General features: G+C 41.4%; 1 protein-coding gene across 2 annotated transcripts in view; it reads right to left on the bottom strand.

The window, feature by feature from the left end:
• PDZRN4 (PDZ domain containing ring finger 4) overlaps positions 1-22233 on the bottom strand; it is a 246061-nt gene that overhangs the window by 43746 nt on the left and 180082 nt on the right. For both annotated transcript variants that reach the window (XM_054399580.1, XM_054399581.1), the window contains one exon: positions 1076-1329. In XM_054399580.1, coding sequence (XP_054255555.1) covers positions 1076-1329 — 254 coding nt within the window. The remainder of the gene's footprint in view (positions 1-1075; positions 1330-22233) is intronic.

Genomic DNA, 22233 nt, shown 5'->3' with positions numbered 1-22233 from the left:
GTATTTATCTGGTTGTAAAGTTTTGAGATAACAGGCTGGTGAAGTGCATATGAATAACTGTACACTTAAAAATAACAGTGTAGTGGTTAACCCTTGACAACTGAACTGTTGAATGTGCTTGGAGCACAAAGAATGAGGTCTTTACATATGCACTTAGATACAGATTTAGACACAAGACTGGATCCCACCCACGCAGCACCCAGTCTGGATCTGTCTTAACATATGTAGGAAACTCTTCCCCATCCAGAGGGCATAAGAACATCATCCACAGTAACACACAGTTTAATAATATCCAGTAACAACTCAAAAATATACACATGTTCCTAGGTGTGCAGCAGTATCAATCCAGCATTTGGCTAGCAAGTTGTCTCTGAGATAATTATCTCCCCATCTTACACAGAACTTCTGAAAACAGAGCTACAGCTCAATTTTTCAGTAATGCATTGCATGCTAAGAAGTGAGTGGGAAAGTTCTAGGGGTATCATAGTTTTGCTGACTACAGGTAGAGGGCAAGGGTCAGATGGCATTACTCATGAGTTGAGTCCAAAGAGGAAGAAGCCTACAACCTAGTTTTATATAAGCACCATCTGCTGGTGTTTGCATTCAATTCTGTTTCAAAGAATTCAGCTAAAGGATAGTTAAATTAATATCATTTGCTGTGACAGGTGAAATTGTACTTTTTGGAATTGTTTCACTTTTTGATTAGGGGACTTCTAAACTAAATAATGCACCTTCTTGTTTATTTGGTAAGATATTTGGAAGATTGGAAAGCAACAAGACAGCTCTTCCTCAGTTTGAAGAAGTCTCTTCAGTACTTTGAAATACAGAAGTGTTTTTCCTCTTGACTAGAGCTTGTCTTTGGATGAACAAACACATGAACACAAAGTAAACATAGCCTAGATTCCTTCCTGTAGTGCTAATCTATGAACAGAGTTTAGGTAAACTGTCACTGAGGGGGGCAGTGGTTATAAATGACATTTATAATTTATTTAAAGCGTTCCTGAGATGTTTTCAAGAGAAATCTACCACTGCAATGCCTCAATCTCACAAGTAAACAGCAGAAGATAAACCATACCTGTCTGAAAGTAAAAAAGGGCAGATATCAGGAACTGGTGGTGTGGAAGGCCTTAGTTTGGCCAGAGCCATGACGTGCTCAAAAGTGATGTCAGTCTGAGTGCTGGCATCTACAAGCCGAACATCCTGAGAGCTACCATGAGCTTTGGTAATTGGGGCTCGTCGTAAAACTTGAACTACAATTGGCTCCTTGGCGTTGCGAAAAGCTTCCACTGCTTCTTCATGAGTGGCCTTGGAGAGGTCCTTCCCATTGACCTAGGCAAAACCAAAAAAAAGATAGCATAAAATATGGGTGTTAAAATACAGAAGGACTAATTATTTCTGTAGTATGTCAAGCCATGTGCTGACATTGACTGGACCATAATTTGGCATCCATGCAAAAGAGGGAAGATAAAGTTAGTAGGAGAAAATAAATTCTTTAATCTTTGCGAGAAATAAGAAGTGTTTTCAACTCTTCCTTAACTCACCCAATGGAATCTGAACACAGCAGAGAAACTTCAGCACTTAAAAAGGACATTTGAAATTATTTCTCTAAGGCTATTTTATTTACCTCATAAAATACAAATAAAAAAGGAAGGGTGCTTTTACTTTTCAATTGCAGAATTTTCTGTGGCACGCCACTGCTCTAAAGGATTTCTGGCACATTATTTTTTTTAATGCAGATGTCAATAAACATATATTTGATGTCTAAAAAGAAACAAGAAAAGTTTTCAATGTTTTGTCACTTATTTGCTATGACCATTACACAATCATTAAGACCAAAGATAGGAAGATTTGAATAACAGTCAGGTGCTGCTCTTTTAAGAGAAAAAAAAAAAAAAAGATAAATCTAAAGCAAATAAACAAACTGAAGAAATAATTTGCTACAAACAGATGAATAATAAACCAGACAAAATTATGCTGCAAATGCAGCATAGCTTGGCAAAACTGAAAGACTGCAGTAAGGTTTCTTTCTGCTACGTGCAAAGCAGCTAATTCCTTCCAGTCTAGATGAGGTCTGATGAGGGTATCAAAAAAGGTAACTGCAAGGTTGCAGGGAACTGCTGGAAAGAGTTCAATGGAGAGTTACGAGGATGGCTAAGGGACTGGAGCACGTCTCTGAGAGACCTGGGTCTGTTTAGTCTGGAGAAAAGAAGGCTCAGAGTGGACCTTATCAATGTCTACAAATATCTGATGGGTGGCTATCAGTAGGATGAAGCCAGTCTCATTTCAGTGGTGCCCAGAGACAGGACAATGAGCAATGGACAAAAAACTCAATCACAGGAAATTCCATCTCAACATGAGGAAAAAATTCTTTACTGTGAAGGTGACAGAGCAGTGGAACAGGCTGCCCAGAGAGGTTGTGGAGTCTCCTCTGGAGATCTTCAAAAGCTGCCTGGACATGTTCCTGTGTGACCTGCTCTAGGTGGTCCTGCTTTGCAGGGGGCTGGACTTGATGATCTCTGGAGGTCCCTTCTAACCCATAGCATTCTGTGAGTATGTCATTCTGATTTGTGTGATTCTAAAGTCACATAAATTCAGGTGATTAGGGCAAAAATCCCATGTATCAGCCCACTATAAAATGTGAGAGCTAATTTGTCAATGTCAGTCAGTAGCTAAGCTCTTGGACAGGACTGTGAAACACCCTTACACAGAAAACATCATTCTCCGATTTGCAGAGCAATGAGAGTGCTGCTGACTGCTGCATGTGACCTAACTGTTGTGACCTGCTGTGGAGGTGAGAAGTAGTAGAAAGGCAGAGTTGTCTAGTAAGAAATGTGAATACCTGAAAAGTACCAAAATTTGATTAAAGTTTATGTTCCTGGGAAAAATCTGTACACTGGATGCAAATCAGAAACAGGATTTTACTGCAAGTTCATGCCCAAATTATCTTTGTTGTACAGACAATGAAGTTGTAAACCTTCTGCTTAATGATTGTGGCAGTTTAGGCTGGGTGCCCCCTGCTACTGCTGCATGAGATACACCTCTGATGTCCTGGGTGCTCGCCCAATAGGGGTGGACACAGGAAACGGCGTATTTCTACCCATAAGTCCTGCGCCCTATAAGGCCATCTGCAGAGTCATTCTCTTCCTCTTTCTTCCCTCTCTGCTCTCATGGGAGATGTCCTCTCTTATCAGGTAATGCCGGAGGAGTATCCTCAAGGCCTCTTAGGCCTGTCTAGGCCTAATGCCAGGAGGAGAATGGAGGGGGGGGGCAGTCTCAGACCTGGCCAGCCTGAGACTTGCCTAGCAGTGGGAGGGGAGGGGGGAAGGAAGAGCCCTGAGGGATTGGGTAGACCCTCAGGTGGAAGGAGGGAAGGATTGGGAAACCTCTGGGTACTATGTAAGGAACTCTGTATGCTTTAGGATGTTCTTTTCCACTATGCTTTGTAGTTTGTAGTTTTTCTGTATTATCACCAATCGCTTTTCCACTTAAACTTTCCATCACTCTCCAATCCATTTGCGTGTGTCATTCTTTTGTCCCTTTCGGGGCAAGAGATGTTCTGGCTGGCCTCAAACCAGCACAATGATCTAAGACTAAACCCTCCCCAGAAATGGGACAGACCCCATAACTGATTTTTCCACAAAGACTGCAAATATTTGTTGAAAACAAAAAAATTTCTTTGCTATATCAGTCTTTCATCCAAGAAATTCTTCAAACTCTCTGGTCAAAAAGGAAAAACACCACCAGAAAACTCAAAAAAGCCACTCAGCAGCCTTCAGTAACATTTTAAAGCAATTACAGTTGTCATATTAGAGGCAACACTTGCAACCATAGTACTGTCCATTTACATGGATGGCTATTGATACCATTGACCATTAATTAGATGTATATATTAACTCCATACCTTTCCAGAGGATGTGCTCAAGTACAAGGCAGAACTAGCATTCTGCTGACACAGCTTCCAAAGAAGCATCATTTCCACAGCCACGTTACTCATGAGGACACACAAAATAACTACACCATTGTGTAGCCACCAATGCAAAGATCATTCATGTGGTCATGAGAAGGCTAGAAATTATTTGAACAGATTTCAACACATAAAAAAGATCAGAACTCCCTGTGTTGAATGCCTGGGATTCCAAGAAACACTGTATCACTGTGATCAAGTAATATGAACAGGAACTAGCCTGGGCACCTAAATTCAATGCTTATATATGGTTTATCTGATGACTGAAGCCGAAAATGTGAAGATGTTACTGTTTAAATTACCATTAATCAAATTACAACCTTTGGTTATGTTAACCTTAAGTTATATGGAAAAAATCAGTGGTATGTATGAAGAAGGGCCAGAACAGTGAAAGAACAAGTTATAAGAAAATAAAATGTGAGCTTCCACAAACCCTCTCCAATATTGCAAGTTACATTGCCAGAGTGTTCAAACTCAGACCCATCTAAAGGCAATTAAAGATAAAGCCTCAAGCATGAGTCTTCTAGTCATCCTTCAGTTACTGTCTCTGCTTGATTTCTTGCTTCGAAGTCAGATCCTATCAAGGACACAATTTTCCACAGTTTATGAAGTTCTTGTAGCAAGAGCATCCTATAGTCCCACTGAGTAACTCTCATTCCTAAGGCCCTAGAGACAGAAAAATTACTTTCCTGGCCTCCCCAAACCCTTTTAATACATTTTGAAGTTTTGGATAGCTATACGGTGCTTCTCCTAAAAGCAAAATCTTGGGAATAAATACCACATAGCACTGCATCAATTTTTTGCTCCCTATTCAAGTATAAAACACATAACCTTTCTTTATCCCAGCTGAATCACATGGGTTTTGGCACAAGCTTACCATTCTATCACAGATCTGTATCAGCAAACCAAAAAGATACTTGAATAGTGTACAAAAAATATTATTAGATTTTATTTTTTTTTAAACCAGAAGCTTTGTTTATTTACATCAGTCAATACTTACTCTTCTTCTGAGGAAACAGACAGAAATTCACAACAATGCCATTTACATGCAAATTTTATTTCTGAAGAATAACAATATTTTAAAATCACATAAATCTGAAAAAAATCACAAAAATATGTACTTTCTCATTTATCCTAGGAACCTATGGCTGACCTCTATTTTCATTTAAATGTGTAAGACTTTAAAAGCATTCCATCCTTTATGTTGGTTTCTTATGAAATGCAAGCACTTCAGACACCCAGTACTTGTTCAAATTGTCATTTGAAGTTCATCAACACACTTTGTCGATCTACATAAAGGTCACCTAATTTATGAACGCTGCCTTTCTCAAAAGAAAATCTATATCTGAATTACTCTATGTTGACAGCTGTCCTACCTACTTGGGGCTAGGAAGAGATGTTTTATTTTAAAACCTAAATCAAATCCTACAGATGGGGTTGGTAGCTTTCTTCATGTAGATTCCTTAAAGGTTTTCTGCCTCCTGCATTATGCCCTAACACTCACGTATGGTTATCCTGGGAGCCATAGACAGCTGAGCACTTATTTACAGCAAGCCACTAGCAGGTTCTTAGTGTATGATTAAATAAATTCCTTGCCTCTGAAAGGTTACTTTCAGTGGAATCCAGGGTACTATTTTAAATGGATAAAGAAATCAGTCACTTTTAACAGTCAACACAAAGACATGAGAATACATTTGTTGTAGCAGATGGGCTAATTAATCCACACGCAAGTTGTGAATGTTAAGTAAAGAATATATCTTTTCTCATGTAAACCATCTTCCTGCCCTGTTTGATTAAGCTTCTGTTTAATGAACACTTTTTCCCTGCTTTTGGACACACTGTGAAGTCTGGGCCACTTGTCAACATCTCCCCCAGAGTGACCAGTAGCTGCTGCCTGGATCCTGGCCATCCGCTTTGGGTTCTTCCTCTAAATCCAGCCACATGCAAAACTTCATCAGCAGCAGAAAATAAACAAGTGAAATGAGCTTTATCTTCATACACAAATCAACTGACACTGGCCAACTGCCTCGTCTAATGCCAGCACCACTGTACTTAGACTTATTCCCACTCCCACAGAGGTGGACAACAGAGAAGGAAGGAGAGACAGGACTAAATAATAAAACAGTGATTACAAAAACCATAAGAAAATGGTTGTTAGGTTACCCTTGTGCTTTGAGAAAGAAAAAAAGACAGAAAAAAAAAAGAAAAAGAAAGAAAAAAGAAAGACAGAAAGACAGAAAGAAAGAAAGAAAGAGAGAAAGAGAGAAAGAAAGAAAGAAAGAAAGAGAAAAAAGAAAGAAAAAGGAAGAAAGAAAGAAAAAGGAAAGAGAAAGAGAAAGAAAGAAAAGAGAAAGAGGAAGAGAAAGAGGAAGAGGAAGAGAAAGAGGAAGAGGAAGAGAAAGAGGAAGAGAAAGAAAGAGGAAGAGGAGGAAGAGGAAGAGGAAGAGGAAGAGAAGCAGTGAAGACTGCTTTCAGGATTTCAGTGCCTGTGACTGCGAAACTAAATACCCTTGTCTCCTAACACTTCCATGCTCTTGATAATTTCTTTTAATGCTGGCCAGAATTTTTTAATCAAGAGGCGTTGATATGTTTCCTGCAGTCTTTACCTCCTCCATATTAAGAGAAAAAAAAAGTGCAGTCATTTGAATGCAACCATCACAAAAGGACATACCGGCAGCACATGAGATAACCTCTTATCCTCAGCAAATACCTAGCATATGTAAGCTGAAATTTAAGATCTGCTCTACTGAGGTAAAATCCTTGGAGACTCTCCATTTAATCAGTAAAGGAAAATGGAAGTATAACCAGAGTATTCTGCTGGAGCAGAGATGTCCAGACAGAAGTTTTCCAGCAAAATGATAAAGATGCTATCTGACGTGATGCTGGAGTTAACACAAGGTTCTCTGTCCTAGGAGATTTCAACACCAATGCAGAAGATGTCTCTGACCTGACAGGTGCTAAATCTGCTGTCATCACAGTAATCTCTTCACCTCCAATCCCTCACCCAGAATACATCCAGGCTGCCACACCCTGTGTGTGTCCTTGGTTGGCAAGCTGTCCCTTAGTTTGACCAGTCTTTTGTTAAACTTCAGCCCTCCCTAACTGCAAGCCACAGAAAAAGAACAAAGCAATACCACTTCCCTCCCAGACTTAGAGCTTTTGGCACATACAAACTCAGAAAACTTACACTGCTGAAGCCCACCAGCTGTGAGGATTTCCAGGCAGGACACAGGGGCACAGGACACGAGCTTCCAGTGACACACATGCTGGAGAGGACAGTGCAACTCTTCTGCTAACGCACATGTGACAGCTCATCTAGAGAAAGGGCATTCAGCAGCCTGACCTTTTAGGTTACAGTTCAGTACTAAGCTGCATTTCTTCAGCAAGTTAAACTGAAAAGCAGGAAATTCAACCATTACCCAATACCACTATGTCAGTCAATGTTCATGCAAGTTCAGTAGAGGCACAACTTTTATTATGGTGGTTAATGACATTTCCTCTTCTTTATCCAGATGCGTTAAGCAACAGTTGCTCCCATTTGATCCTTTGTTGCTCTGACCGTGAAATCTTGTCACCCCTCCGTAAAAGCTACACTAGCTGCTGAAGACACAGGCTCTGGATCCTTTCTTCAAGCTGAACCACAGGTTTGCAATGAGGATCACATCTCCACTACCTATAGAGCTGAGGTTTGTCCTGTTCGATATTCTTATGTAGCTGGTCCAACAGTACTGAAAAGATATAGGCAATGTCCAGCACTGCAGCCTCTATGCACCTTCCTTGTGCAACCAGTACCGCTTCTCTTTCCCAGTATTTAGCAGAAATGTACTGTGGCTGAAAAGCCCGTGGCTAAGGTTAATCTAACCAAGACAAAATAAATGCCACAGAAGTGGGAAAACATAGAAATCTATCTTTTTCCATTTTGTAAAGCTTCCTTACAGAGGGAGACAGCCCAATGACTTCTCAGCAATTCTGACTATCTAAACAGCAGATGTCAGAAAAAAAGCACCTCTCTTTCAACTGACCTCAAGGTGATGCTTCATTGTGTCAGAGTTATCCACCGTGATCAGGGAATACGTGGGCAGATCTGACAGATGCAACTCCTCTCTAGGAGAGACATGACACGTCCCAAAAAGACCCCAGCAAAGAGCTGTGTACTACTTCAAGAGCTGTGTACTGACTAACAACCTATGAAAGGGTATTCAAAAGACTTTAAAACTGGATTGGAAAAAGTGCCCCAGGTAGATGTACAGGGAATGGATCAATAGGTTACATCACAACTGCAGTAAACTACAGCAAACTAGTCAGCAAGGTAACTAATACAGAAGTGCTTGTGCAACTTTGGTTCTCCAGCAAATACAAGCTCTAGTTTAGTATCTTTTTCCTCATGATTTTGACTTCTCTACCCAGTCACCTCTAACTAAAACAAAACCACTACTACTAGAAGCAGCTCTCAAAAACTTTTGTGTGCTGAATCATGCACCACATTTTGAAAGAAAAGTCAAGGCCATTTCAAGCAAAGAAATCACTAAAGATTCCCCCCCTGCTACACACCTTTATGAGGAAGTTTGGGGTTTTAAATCCCAACTTTACTGACTAATTGTCTTTAAGGTACTGAGTATAGTTAAAGGATGCACACCTGTAGCCTGCTCCCAGTTGACTAGATTAGGCACACAAATGGTTTATGGAAAGGCCCACCCCAGGTGACACCTAACATTTCCACGCTTAAAGTCTCTTCACAGACCTGGAATCCTCACCTTGGAACATATTTCCAAGAAACACTTGGATATTACGGTTCACACCTCCAGGATAACTATGCCTGCTCCAACAATTTTAAAAGCACTACTACGGCACCAATTTTAATCTGTGGACAAAACACACCATGAACTTCATGACATGAGTCTTGGTGGTCTGCATAACTGCAGAATATCCCCTCCAGCTTCTCTCTGTGTGTTAGAGCATTGCACATCTCACAAAGGTCCTTTCAAGTCCTTTAGTGCTCAACAACATCAGAACAGCTTAGAAAGCTCAGCTCAGAGAGCACCACAACAGCTCAGAGGAGAGTTTCAAAAGAGAATGTACTGCGATGTGCAATTATCTAGGTTTGCGTTAGAATGAAAAACCCCACCAAATTAAATTTAAGAATCAATGCATTAGTTTCATAGGGAGCTGCCTGGAGACAAGCATAGGTAGACACGTATTTGTAAGCAGCTGTTACTCTCCTTTTCTAGCTCAATCTGCCTGTTACTAGCTGCTATAGCCATCACTCTTTTATCCTCTTCTAGTTGGTTTTACTTCCTCTCTTACAAGGAAAGGATGAGAGGCCTGAGGCTATTTTTAGCCTGGAGAAGAGAAGACTGAGAGAAGTCAGTCTCTTTTCAGTGCCCAGAGACAGGACAAAGGGCGATGGGCACAAACTGGAATAGCAGATGTTCTGTCTGAACCTAATGAAAACTTTGAGGGTGACAGGGCACCATGTCAGGCTGAGAGAGTATCCTTCTCTGGAGATATTCAAAACCCCACCTGAATGTGGTCCTGGGTAACCTGCACTAGATGAATCTGCTTCAGCAGAGAGGTTGGACTGAATGATCTGGAGGTCCCTTCCAACACCTGTCATGTCTTGGTTCTGTGGTATTCCAAGTCTCATTCTCCTCTCACTTGCTTTGCCACTTCTGGTCTGTCCCTTCTCTCTCTTAGGCTGTCTGGTCTTTGCACTTTGCCTTTTTTCTCAGTGTGAACCCTTCTTTTCTCCCCAGTGTCTCCTTTATCTCATACCTGCCAATTCCATCTTTCCTTTCATGAACACTTTTCCACAAAGACCTCCCACTGGGCTCTCACTGAACCTGTCCCCTTCACACAGAGAGGGAATGGTGGCACTTGTCATCCTCCCACGGTGACAGCTGGACAATTTGAACGTTTGCGAGGTCTGCCTTTACCAGCACCTCCTGGTACCAGCATGCTAACCCAGATGGTGATGTAACAAGGCCGTAGTGTATTTACTATGTAAATTGCTTTTAATATTGACAAACAGTTTTTCTGATGATATTAAGATTCTGCCTGAGGGCAATAAAGACTAAACTAGCTGTGGCATGCATAAAATACATTGAGTTACTCCTTGATATAATTAGACCATCATTTATTACATTAAACATTGCAAACTTTTTCAATTTGTGGATAAGATATTATATAAATCTCTCACAAGTTCTACCACATATAGCAACCCTTTGACGGTGGGGAAAAATACAATCAAAGGCCAGTGTGGGTACTCAGAACAAATGATTTTTTTTATCTAAGCTTCTGCACCAAATGCTGTGTTTTCCTGTGAACTTCAGTGTCTATGCCCTACAGAAGCTCATTCTCAATTTTTCTTCTAGGGTATGTATTTTTCTCAGAGAAGAGGCACTTAAAAGGTAGTTACCATTAAATTTTTGAGAAACCAAATTAACAACATTCTTTAATCATCAGCAATTCTTAAACAATAATGGAAGAGGCTGAATGGCAGATTTCAGGACTCTGTAAATAACGTAAATCCTGTAAATTCTCCTCTTCAAGGAATCATATTCTACATTTCACTAACAAAAGAAAAAGTCTCTCTTTCACCTCTAAAAAACTCCCAGCCTTCCATGAACTCAGCCATGGCTGGTATTGCCTCACGGATGTTACACTTATCACTGTCATAACAATTCATCCACGTACAGACGCCTGAAACTCCTGGGCTCCTCTGAACTGAGTAGTTTTAAAAGATAGATGGCTGCCTTCTGGCTAATTGTGGGAGTTCTTTCATTACTATAAAAAGACTTCTTATATCTCGAGTGACTTTATAAGCAGTGAATAATGAGACTTAAAGTCTTTAGAAAGGAGTCCACTGATCAAATGCTAGGATAACTTATGGGCACAGTGACCTTTTCCTCAGTAAGAGACTCCAAACTGCTGCTGTTGGCACATTATTAAAATTCCTCATTTAAGGCACACAGTTAAGCACAAGGCAGATTTTATTTTTTATTTTTAAAGTCAATTTAAGGTAGCACAGCAAGAGCTAAAGCTCTCCTAGGGCTGAGGACTAACTCCTGCCTACTCCAGCTGTGCAACAGGACAAAATGCCTGCAGCAGTGAAGGCAGCCAGATGGGCCTCACGACCCTGATCCCAACTCTGGTGCCAGCGCCAGAGGTGCCAGCCTGCTTCCCCTGCACACCTCAACCCTCATTCCAGCAAGGGAGCAGGTATCTGCCAGCATGTTCACCAGCAAGCACCACAGGGCTTAACTCTTGCAAAGGTTCAGAGAAGAGCAGCCAAAAGTGTTGGCTAAGAGGGTGCTCCATGTGCATTCCATGCTGCAAACCAGCAGTGATGTTGAACCCAGTGTCAGAGTGCTGAGCCTGATCCCATCCCTGACTGAAACCTGCTCAGTTCTCAGGTACTGCCAAATATCTATCCAATGTCCTGCTAGGGTGGCCAAGCACATGAAGTGCTAAGGTTAAAGTGCTCCATTAAAGCCCTTGTGCTTGCTTTTCTTTAATGAACCTACAACAGACTTGCTCTACTTTAACACGTATTTCTCACTGTGTATCTGTTTTAATTTGCCTCTTGAATGAACAGACAAGGCTCCTCCTCTCTTGAAATAAAACATGGAGGGTCCTTCCATTCTTCTCTCATGCTGCCTCATCAGTAATTTGACAGTTTTTCTCCACTGACTTTCATGGCTTTCCAGCATATAGGCAATTTATTTTGGCATAACAGTACTTGCAAAGATTCTTTTCAACCTTTTACAGGCCTAAATATTTTAAAAATACTTTTGAAAAGCTTACACATATTTAGATTCATTCAGCCGCAGGAGCTGAGACAGCAAGAGATTACAATGAAGTTTAATGTCATCCTGCCTCTGGAAAACAGTGTACAGTAACTTCCTTACTCTCTTTTTCAAAGAAGAAAATGTGAATTCAGAGGAACCATTAATTTGATTAAGCAAAGCAAGCAATAGAGCCTTACCTGCCAGAAAGCTCTTAGGAAAGCACAGCAACAACTTAATTTGAACATCAAGAGGGCTGCGGTGGTTTTTAAAGCTATGCCTTTAATTTCTTTTCAGAGTTTGAGCAGAGAAGTAGAAGAATGTAAACAAATCATAATTGGAAGTAAGAAAGAAAAATAATGATTATTCTAAACACTTCCATTGGAGAGATAGAAGCCTCTAAGATTCAGTAGTCAAACCCAAGTTCAGTCTGTCTGGTGTTTTTCTGCTGGGCAGTCTAGCAGGGTGCTTCTGCGTCTCTCTTCTGGCTTTGCTTCAGAGGCAACACACCTGCAATACTGACCTTGAAAGCTAAGTTCTAACAACCTCTCTGCTTCTTGTCTTTCTTCATTCTGCCAGGGGGGTCTAGAGAAGGCAGGGAAGGGGGTTCCACACCAGGGGGGGCAGCTTTCCTGGTTTTGGCCAGGAGGGCTTTGTGCTGTTTCTGTTAATTGTACATATTTGTAAGTATTGTAAACACTGTATATTTTGTATATATTCGTTGCATTCCATTGTAGACTGTAGTTTTTGCTTGTAAATACAGCTACATTTGCTTCCGAGCCGAGCTAGCCTGGTAGTGTTAATGTGGGAGGGGATTTCAGCACACCACGCTACAAGAGCAGGTAACATTAACCATTGCTGTAGGCTAGGGATTTACTGTCCTGCCATAAATTCCCCCAGAGGACTAGAGAGCCCCAGGGGGAGTACACAGGATGTTGTACTTGTTATCCCCTCCCACACCCTGCACCTCCCGCTGTAAGGAGCAGGCTGTGCAGCCACTTCTCTGGCTCTCACCCCTCTGCTCCAGGCGTGCGACTGCTGCTATCGCCCTCGGCTCTGTGGGAGTGAGGCCTGGCTGGTGGAATCTACTTCTGCATAGCTGAGTCCTGCTCTGGGCCTATCTTGGCAGGAGGTGCAGCAAGTCCTAACGTGGGGGAGGCTTGGCTGGCTGCGGGGGACATTTTTGATGCGTCATTGAGGCCTGGCAGAAGCCTAGCTGAGGCGTGGCTTGGTGCTTAGCCAGGGGCTAAGTGAGTATGGATCTAGGTCCTGTTGCCGTGGTACCTTTCGCATTGGATCTACCTTTGTAGTTGGCGTTTCATTTAACCCCAATTGTGTGCAAGGGAGTTGACGCCATTCCGTGCTCAGTCCGGAGCTCACCCCACCAGGACGGGAGCACGCTTGTACTAATGTACAACTTCATTACACACACCCAGCGCCGAGGAGATGCACAGGACAGGGATCTGACGAAACATCTTTGTATCTGTTTCTTCCCCTTTGCTTCTCTTCTATTTCCATTCTCCTCTAAAAACTAGTCACGTCAGATTGTTTTTCTACTCAGTGATGGCCTACTGCACTGACACAGAAATATTTTAAGTCGTTGTTTCTAAAGTTTGTCATCTTTTTTCTTAGCCAGAGTAACAGTAAAGGATGAGAATATTAAGAGCAGCTTAACTCTAACTGATTTATGTAGCACCACGGCTGTGTGCATATCTTCAGTAGTAAGAGCTGTGGCTACTTCCTGGCTATCAATCACAGCTGCTATTTCCGTGCCAGTGTTTCTATGTCTGTTCTTCCTGCCGGAGTGTCTCTTCCCTTCATCACATCTCTGACTTCCCTCATGATTGCCTTCCTCTGCTTTATTCCATTTGCCTCTTTGGCTTCCCTCCCTTATCTTTCTCTTGCTCCTTTGATTTCCTTTATCTTCTTGGGTTTGGTCTCTGCAGCGTCAGCAGCAGCCGCCACTCCTTTACAGCTTTCATACATAACACCTGCAAAGGAAATCTTCCCACACACAAAGCCTACACATGAAGACTGCCCTCCCACATACCAGCTTCAGGAGAGAATGAAGTAGCTGGCTCATTCCTGCAACAGACTCTGAAAAGATCAGCAAAAGGCAATTTCTGATGAAGTGCACACAAAAAATCATCAGTTTCCTTTTCCCACTTAATTCCAGGTGTATGGCCAAACTCTGTGAGAGCTGGTGTTCCAGCACTCCAAGGGACAGCAACGCTGTTAAAGACCAAATGGGTAAGAAATGCAGCAGGGAGCTGACACATGGCTGATAGCCAAGACCATGCAGCTGACCAGCCACAGCATATGGTGCGTGAATTGGATTTGTACCATTGCCTTGCAATGCTACAAATATCACTGAAATCCAAGCATCTTATGAAGAATCTCTGGGTTAACTTTTTGGATTATTACCCAGCCTTTGGATACATGTGAACAGTTCCTGCTGCTTTCAATTGCCATGCACTGACATCAGGTGGCACAGCTTAGCATAAAGAGCGAAAAAGACCTTTTAACATTAGGAACAGATCAATTGTTCCTGTTTGGAGTGAAACGGTTTTTCTTTAATATGCAGTGAGGTTATCTGACAGGCTTTTGATTATCTTACACATAAGCAGCACAAACAATTCAATAAAAGCACTGAAAAAACCAAAGTAATCCACACTTTATACCTCCTATACTCATCTATTTAGAAAAAAATGCCTAGGTGCAAGGACTGTGCCTTTGTTGGTTACACAGTACCAAGCACCACACAGCCCCAAAGTAAGTAGGGCCTCCTAGATGTTGCTGCTGTAAAAATAATGATTATATATCCGTGCTGATAATTCAGACAATTAATTATAAGGGGATATGAATTAAAATGGACACGCTTGAAAATAAAGTTTACGGCCTAGACAATGAAAATACTTTAACCATGGTAAACTGAAATACCAAGACAAGAGCAGTGTCATCTTTGTCTTGTCTCACGAATAAAATCCTTTAATAATGTGTTTTTCTTTTTTCAAAATATACAATATTTCCAAAAGAAAAAGGTACATACCAGTGAAAGAAGACGCACTCTAGTTTCTTTTACATTATATATTAAAAGAGAAGTGGTAGGTGCATATAAATTTCTGCAGGCAATAGACAATTTATATACACAGGGTTATTTTATAAAGGGAGCTGTAAGTTCTGTGTGTGCTTATAAAAGAATGAGTGGATAATAGCTGTCTGTCTAGAAATGTATTTAATAAGCTGTAAAAACAGCACAAGTGTTTGCAGGAACAAAGTTCCTGAACAAATTAACTCATTTCACCAAAGTCAACAACACTGAAAGGTAACAATTCTCAACTGAACTCCTTGATTAAACTTCACTGATATATTTTAAGTTGCTGTATTTGCCATCTTATCATGATTTCCACCTTGTACAGTTTACTTATACCAACTTCTGCAATCTTTTTCCGTGGGAGGCAAGAAACTGTGGCAAAACATAACATTTCTATGCCCAAGCATAAACTGGGAAAGGATGTTGCTGGCAAGCAGCTGTGCAGAAGCGGATCTTGTGTTGCTGGTTGACAGTAGGCTCAACATGAGCCAGCAGTGTGCCTTAGCAGCCAAAAGAGCAAACCACATCTTGGAGTGCATTAAATACAGTATAGCCAGCTGGTGAGGTGATTATCCCACTGTGTTCAGCATTGGTGCAGCTTCACTCTGACTACTGTGTGCAGTTCTGGGCCTCACCATTTAAGGATGTGGAGGTCCTTGAATGTGTCCAGAGAACGGGAAAGAACCTGGTGAAAGGGTTGGAAGGAAGGTTTTATGAGAAGCTGGTAAGAACTTTGGGCTTGACTAGTTTGGAGAAAATGAGGCTGTGGGGCAAACTTATCATTTCAATATCTGAAGGGGACCTACAGGAAGGCTGTGGAAGGACTGTTTAGAAGAGATTGTAGCAATAGGACAAGAGGCAATGGTTTTAAGCTAGAGCAGAGTAGATTTAGATTAGACATGAGATGGAAGTTCTTTACAATGAGAGTGGTAAAATACTGGAACAGGTTGCCCTGGGTTGTGGATGAGGCCCCACCTCTGGAGATATTCAAGGTCAAACTTGATGGGGCCCTGATCAACCTGACCTAGTTGGAGATATCCCTGCTCACTGCAGGGGGGCTTAGACAAGATGACTTTTGAAGGTCCCTTCCAAACTGTTGCATTCTGTGAACTCACTGATCTCTACAGCTTCCTGAGAAGGGCAAGGGGAGAGGCAGCTGCTGGTCTCTTCTCTCTGGTATCCTGTGATAGGATGGGAAAGGTTCAAAGCTGCTCCTGGGTAAGTTTAAGCTGGACATTAAGAAGCATTTCTCTACTGAGAGGTGATCAAACACTAGGCTTCCTCAAGAGGTGGTCAGTGCTCCAAGCCTGATGGTCTTTAAGAGGCATTTGAACATTGCCTTTAAAAACATGCTTTGACTTTTGGTCAGCCCTGAATTGGTCAGGCAGTTGGACTAGATGATCATTTTAGATCCTGTGCAACTGTGAATAGTCAACTGTATTATATTCTAAAATGTTCAAAAACATTCTGTTCTGTACTCACAGAAACCAAAATAAGATATTGCAACATCACAGGTTATAAAACTATTGTTTGTACTTTAAATGGGAAGCAGGCAGGGAGGAGCAGCATCTGCTTGCAACTGGATGGATTTATTGTAGGGAAGTGCTGCAAATTTCAAGCAAGTCTTAATTTTAGATGTTCACATGTGGGTTTCTTCTCAGCTTACTTGTTGAAAAGGTTATATTTTAGGAAGGTTCAACAGGAGAAATGCATATCTTCCTCTTAAATTTAAAATCAAACAGGCTCTTGTTTCACAACCCACATCGTGTAGGTAGGGCTTGTGAGTAGCTTTCATGTCACTGTTAATATATATATTCTTAAAGAAAACCAGGTTCCTTTAAGCCTTCATGGTAAGCTGGCTTTACAAGCCAGTTAAGTAAAACGTCACAGCATAGACTTATTGGTGAAAAGAACCATAGCTGAGAAGCAGAAACTTCCAATAAATTGAGAAATGTCTGAAGACAGTTCAAAATGGCAGCATAGAATTTAAACAAACCCTCCCCACCCAAGGAGAGGCAGACAGGCATAAATCATTCCCAGCAATCAATTCTGCTATTTGAATTTGCCCTGACACTTGTTGGGCTTGGTTGCTGACATGGAACCACGGCAGAAAGGCCAGGCCACTGGGGAAATCTGGCCAGCTTCCACATCTGAGAACAAACCACCCGACTGCAGGTCTCCAACCCTTGTAGCACTGTTCTTTGTTCCAAGCATAAACCATTTTGTCCATTATGTTTCAGGTCTTTCTCTAAGATCTCAGGATAAAGAAAATTCTTTGATTACTATTTTCACAAGAGACAGGAAATATTGGGTGAAATTCCATCCAGGAATGTCACAGGTAGCTTTTCAGGCAAACAATTTAAAAATAAACCCAGCAAGTCAATATTCATGGGTTTGTTTATCACTGTGACTACTTTGCAGTTAATTATTGATACTGTTAGACAACAAGCAAAACATCTGAGAACGGGGTCTGCAGGTGTCAAATTCTGTGAGAATTCAGTATTTACATACACAGAAGACAAACCTTAATGGGGATTTTCACAGAAGACTTTTGTGGGAAAGAATTTGCATACTGGCCTCAAGTGCTTTCATTACTATCAAATGGAAATGCCAGCACACTCAGTTGTCAATGCCAAAGTCTCACTAAAACACTGTTAAGACAACCAGTGCTATCATACATATATCCAGAAAATGCCCTTTTTTGTTTCCCTGCCTCCCCCTCCAAAATTCAGCCTTAGGAAAACCCAGAACCAGCAAAGTCAGGTACCCAACCATGCAATCTTAATCTCCAACTTCCCCCTGACACCTGCCTCAGTGAGTGGAAATGAGCTGCAGGCAAGCCATCACATCCAGAATGTCACACAGCTCTGTTGAGTGAAAGAGGGATTACCTGGAGCAGCTTGTAACACTGTGATCTCAGAGAGGGCAATGCTGTCCCATCTGACATCCTCATGTGTGATCAGTAGATTAGGTGCATGAGTACCAAAAAGGACTCAGTATCCTCACTTCACCCACTGTTGTTTGGGTAGAAACACAGAGCCCCTCAGAAGCTGTCAGGGAGATGTATGGTCTATGGGGCAAGCATTGTCCCAAGAAGCTGGAAGCAAACTCAAAGGGTACTTCTGGAGCTGCCATCAAAGCCTGGCAGTTAAGCAGCCACTTCTCCCCATCAAGTCCTCCCCTTTTGATCAGGCCCAGGCTAGTCAGCCACAGAATCACAGAATTGTCAGGGTTGGAAGGGATCTCAAGGATCACCTAGTTCCAACTCCTCTGCCATAGGCAGGGACACCTTCCACTAGATCTGGTTGCCCAGAGCCACATTCAGCCTGTCCTTAAAAACCTCCAGAGATGGAGCTTCCACCACCTCCCTGGGCAACCTGTTCCAGTGTCTCACCACCGTTATGGTGAAGAACTTCTAACTTCTGATCTAAATCTACCCTTCTTTAGGTTGGAGCTAGACTTCTCTAAAAGTAAGGAAACCAATGGAACATTAAAAAATTAGGATATTAAGGACTGGGGGCTGTAGCAGCTGCATATTGACACAGTAGCCAAACAAATAAGTAATTTGCTTAGAAACTGAGAAAGCTGAACTCAGCATGGATAAGTATGAAATTATGTCTTTCATGCTGCAAGAAAGTTTTCCCATCAGGTTATTGGACATCTATGAAGGCAAGAAATCACACACCACTTTCTGAAGCTATAATTTGAAGTAATTAAATATAACCTAACTACCTATTAAGTAGGGTTGGAGTTACAGAGCTAGTGTGGGTAGATGAAGGCTACTCTTGTGAAACGCTCCCTCCATCCCAGTCAAATGGGCACAAAAGTTGTGTTTGAAGATCTCCAGATAAGTGAAGTAAATGATAGAAATGACAGGTCTAGTCTCAGTGTATAACACTCTTCTCCTTATTATATACTGCTAACTGCATTTTCATAAACCATGACTCAGCAGTTCTTTCATTTTCTTTCACTTTCTTCCCTCAGTAATAAGCATTCTCCCCTCCTGTTCTCCATCTTTCCTCTTTCAGGGTTCCCAGGTAAACCTCCCAGTCCTGCTTAAGCCATTGGTATTTTGGAAGACATGTCATTAGGAACTGGCGGGTGAGATTTGCTAATATTTCTGTAAGGTCACTAAAAAAAGTATTAAAAAAGATCACTGCAAAGACAAACCCTTCTGGAGCTCCAGCAGTAACCTCTCTCCAGCCTTTCACTTTCCTTGTTAACACTACATGTAGATAGATATTCCTCCACAGTCAACTCTGTATCATCCTTATGACTGCTTATCTATTTCTGTTCCACTTTAGCTAGTATTTTCCCTTAAAATACCACATCAGATATTTTTATTTCTCTGAAGTCCACATAAAGAGGATCTACCACATACCCTTCATCAAGATGAGGGTGGTGAAACACTGGAAGAGGTTGCCGAGGGAGGTGGTGGAGTCCTCATCCATGTAGACATTCAAGGTCAGGCTTCATGGGGCTCTAAACAACCTGATCTAGTTGGGATGTCCCTGCTTACTGCCAGAGGAGAGGACTAGATGACCTCTAGAGGTCCCTTCCAAACCAGTGCATTTTATGACTTGCTAATCAAAAAGTCTACCAAGTTATGCTGGTTTCATAACCATCTACCCCTGTTTACTCTGTGATTGACTATATCACACTTACCCTTTGCCTCCCTGATGTGTTATCATCCATTTCTTCAAATTGTACTTTAAAACCTTCTGCACTGTGCATGCTCAACTCGAAGGCTAGCAAATCTCACAATGATCCTAAACACAGGTACACCATTTAATTGTATTCCACCACCTCCTGCATGCTAAATTACCTTGACAAATTTCCTGTTCATCCTGGCTATTATTTCTCTCAATGCTGGCTTCACAGGTAGGCCAGTGTAATTATTTCTGGGCACTGTGCTAAAAAAATTTGATCACTAAAAAGCCTCACTTCAGAAATCATCATTATTAACATGCCTGTATTTACCCTATAGGCAATTGCCTTCTCCCTCCATGTTGCCCATGTTCCACTCACCATTCCTCTCCTATTCCTTCACTGTTCACTCAAAACACATACCTGCGCAAACCACTCTGAGAGGCTTTTAAACTTTTCTGCTTGATGCAGATTGTATCTCCCCCAAAAGAAGAAAATCTTCAAAAGAGGCAGATTGTGATGAAATGACTACTCTCCTTAGGTTGCACTTTATGAAGCTGGTTGGACAGAAGGCACAGTCAGTGTACAGTAGAGTCAACCAGGTCTTCAGGCTGAAGAGGGAGACAGGTTGCAATGGAAGACAGCAATTGCTCTTTATTATTAAACACCTTGCTTTTGCCATTAAACATCTCTGATATAAACCTACATTAGGCTCACATTTACAATGCAAGATTAACTGCTTACACTGTTCTCAATTTTGCCATCAAGTAGTAGACATGTCCTATATAAGATGGGGCATCAAGTGAATGAAGCATACGCAACACAATCAAACACAACACTCTGACTCCTGAGTGAACAGAATAAAAAAGTAATGTGACCTTTCAATTTTAAGAACATTTACCTTTTTGGGGGAAGACACCTCATAAGCCTCAAATGACCTCAAATTTGTGACACTAATCCTGAAATGATCTTCAGTGATGCATACCAACTATCAAGAAAATTCAAACTGAATTTCAGTGTCCTTAAGAGTTGCCCACATAAATGTATTCAACCAGAAGTGGTGCATTTGCCTTTTTGCAAATTGCAAAAGACATAAAGACTGGAGAGATATGAGGGAGGAAAAAACCCAGAGAGATACAGAAATAAGGATTTTCTCTAGACAAAGGGTAGATAGGATTATCTAGGTGAATTGCTGCAAATACTTGTCCAATCCAAAACAAGTCTGCAGCTACTGCAAAAGAACAATTACTCATATAATTTATTCAGGGAAAAAAAAAGTTAGTTTTACTTTGTAATATATAGCATGAGAGAAGATACTCAGACCATCAGATGTAGACATCTGATTTAACCAGGTGTTTTCCTTCTATTGTTAAAGACGAGATGGGAGAAGAGAGTGAGTCAGAGGTGTGAGAAAGCTGAATCTCTCTCTGGAAATGCACACCTCTCTCCAGTGACAACAGGGAGTCTAGAGAAATGAGCTGGTTATAAAGTTCAGCATTGGGTGATGTGTGAATATCCTTTAATTTAACAAATTTCATGTCCTCGTTTTGGAGAATTTAGAGACAAAAAAATCAGGCCTCAAAATAAAATGGGTGAAGATAGGAAGAGAACAGATTTTTTTAAATGCTGAAAAATCATAAATATATTACATGATGGCTTTTGGTAATCCAGGAAGAACATCTCTATTAATACCTAGCAGTATTCAAGGGTGTTGTAAACATATTTCCCAGGATGAGGTCTGATTTATAGTCTTAGACAGAAATTATTCTTCCTATGTCTTACAAAAGCAGAAAAAAAAATGTTCGCTCAGCATAGTTTCAAGTTGTGCAAGTGCAACACAGCAGAGACTCCACTGCTTCTTGATGCTTTCTGTGTGGCCATAAGTTAGCTCAAATATGGCTTTATTTTTTAGAGCAATATTTTACAGGCTGTTAATTCAGAAAGCGGATTATTGCCTTTAGGTATTTTGTGAAAAAATAAAATAGTATAGCTGTTGCTGTGCATGGGCAATCATTTAGTTTTTTTCCTATATTAGACTTCTCAGCACTCAGATTTCCTAAAGCAGCTTCACTAACATAGTTGGCTGTAAGCCCCTGAGAAGCTGTCTTGTCAATTATCTGGAAATTTAGAAGGATTTACACAAAAGATCATAATGGTCTCGGTTTAGAAAGAAATTGTAATGGTGTGAGGCACTTACCCTGAAACCAGGAAGAGCTATGATGGAGTGTGTTTGGTTTGGCTGAGATGGAGTTAGTTCTCTCCATATCATCTTTCATTTTGCTGTATTTTGTAGTGGTATCTGGAAGGATGTTGACAGCACACCAGCATTTGGGCTACTGCTGAGCAGTGCTTGCACAGCACCAAGGCTGTGCTTTTCCAGCATTCTCCCCCGCAACAGCAGGCTGTGGAGTGGGCACAACCAGGGGGCACATGGCCAGGACAGCTGACTCAAAATGGCTAAAGTGGCATTCCATACCATATGATGTCAGCTGAAATATAGAACCTAAGGGAAAGAACAATGGGGGGGGGGGGGCATTCACTGATGGTGCTTGTCCTCTGGAGCAACTGCTATGTGTATTGAAGCCCTGCTTCCTGGAGAGAGGCCAGACATCATCTGCTGATGGGAAATAGAGCCCTGTCCAACCTGACCTTGAAAGTTTCCAGGAATAGGACATCTACCACATCTCTGGGCCACTTGTTCCAATATGTCACCATGCTCATTGTAACAAAGTTCTCTTCCTTAT

This window comes from Indicator indicator, chromosome 3, assembly GCF_027791375.1.
Source record: "Indicator indicator isolate 239-I01 chromosome 3, UM_Iind_1.1, whole genome shotgun sequence".
NCBI lineage: Eukaryota > Metazoa > Chordata > Aves > Piciformes > Indicatoridae > Indicator > Indicator indicator.
This window is presented reverse-complemented; position numbering and strand designations above follow the sequence as displayed.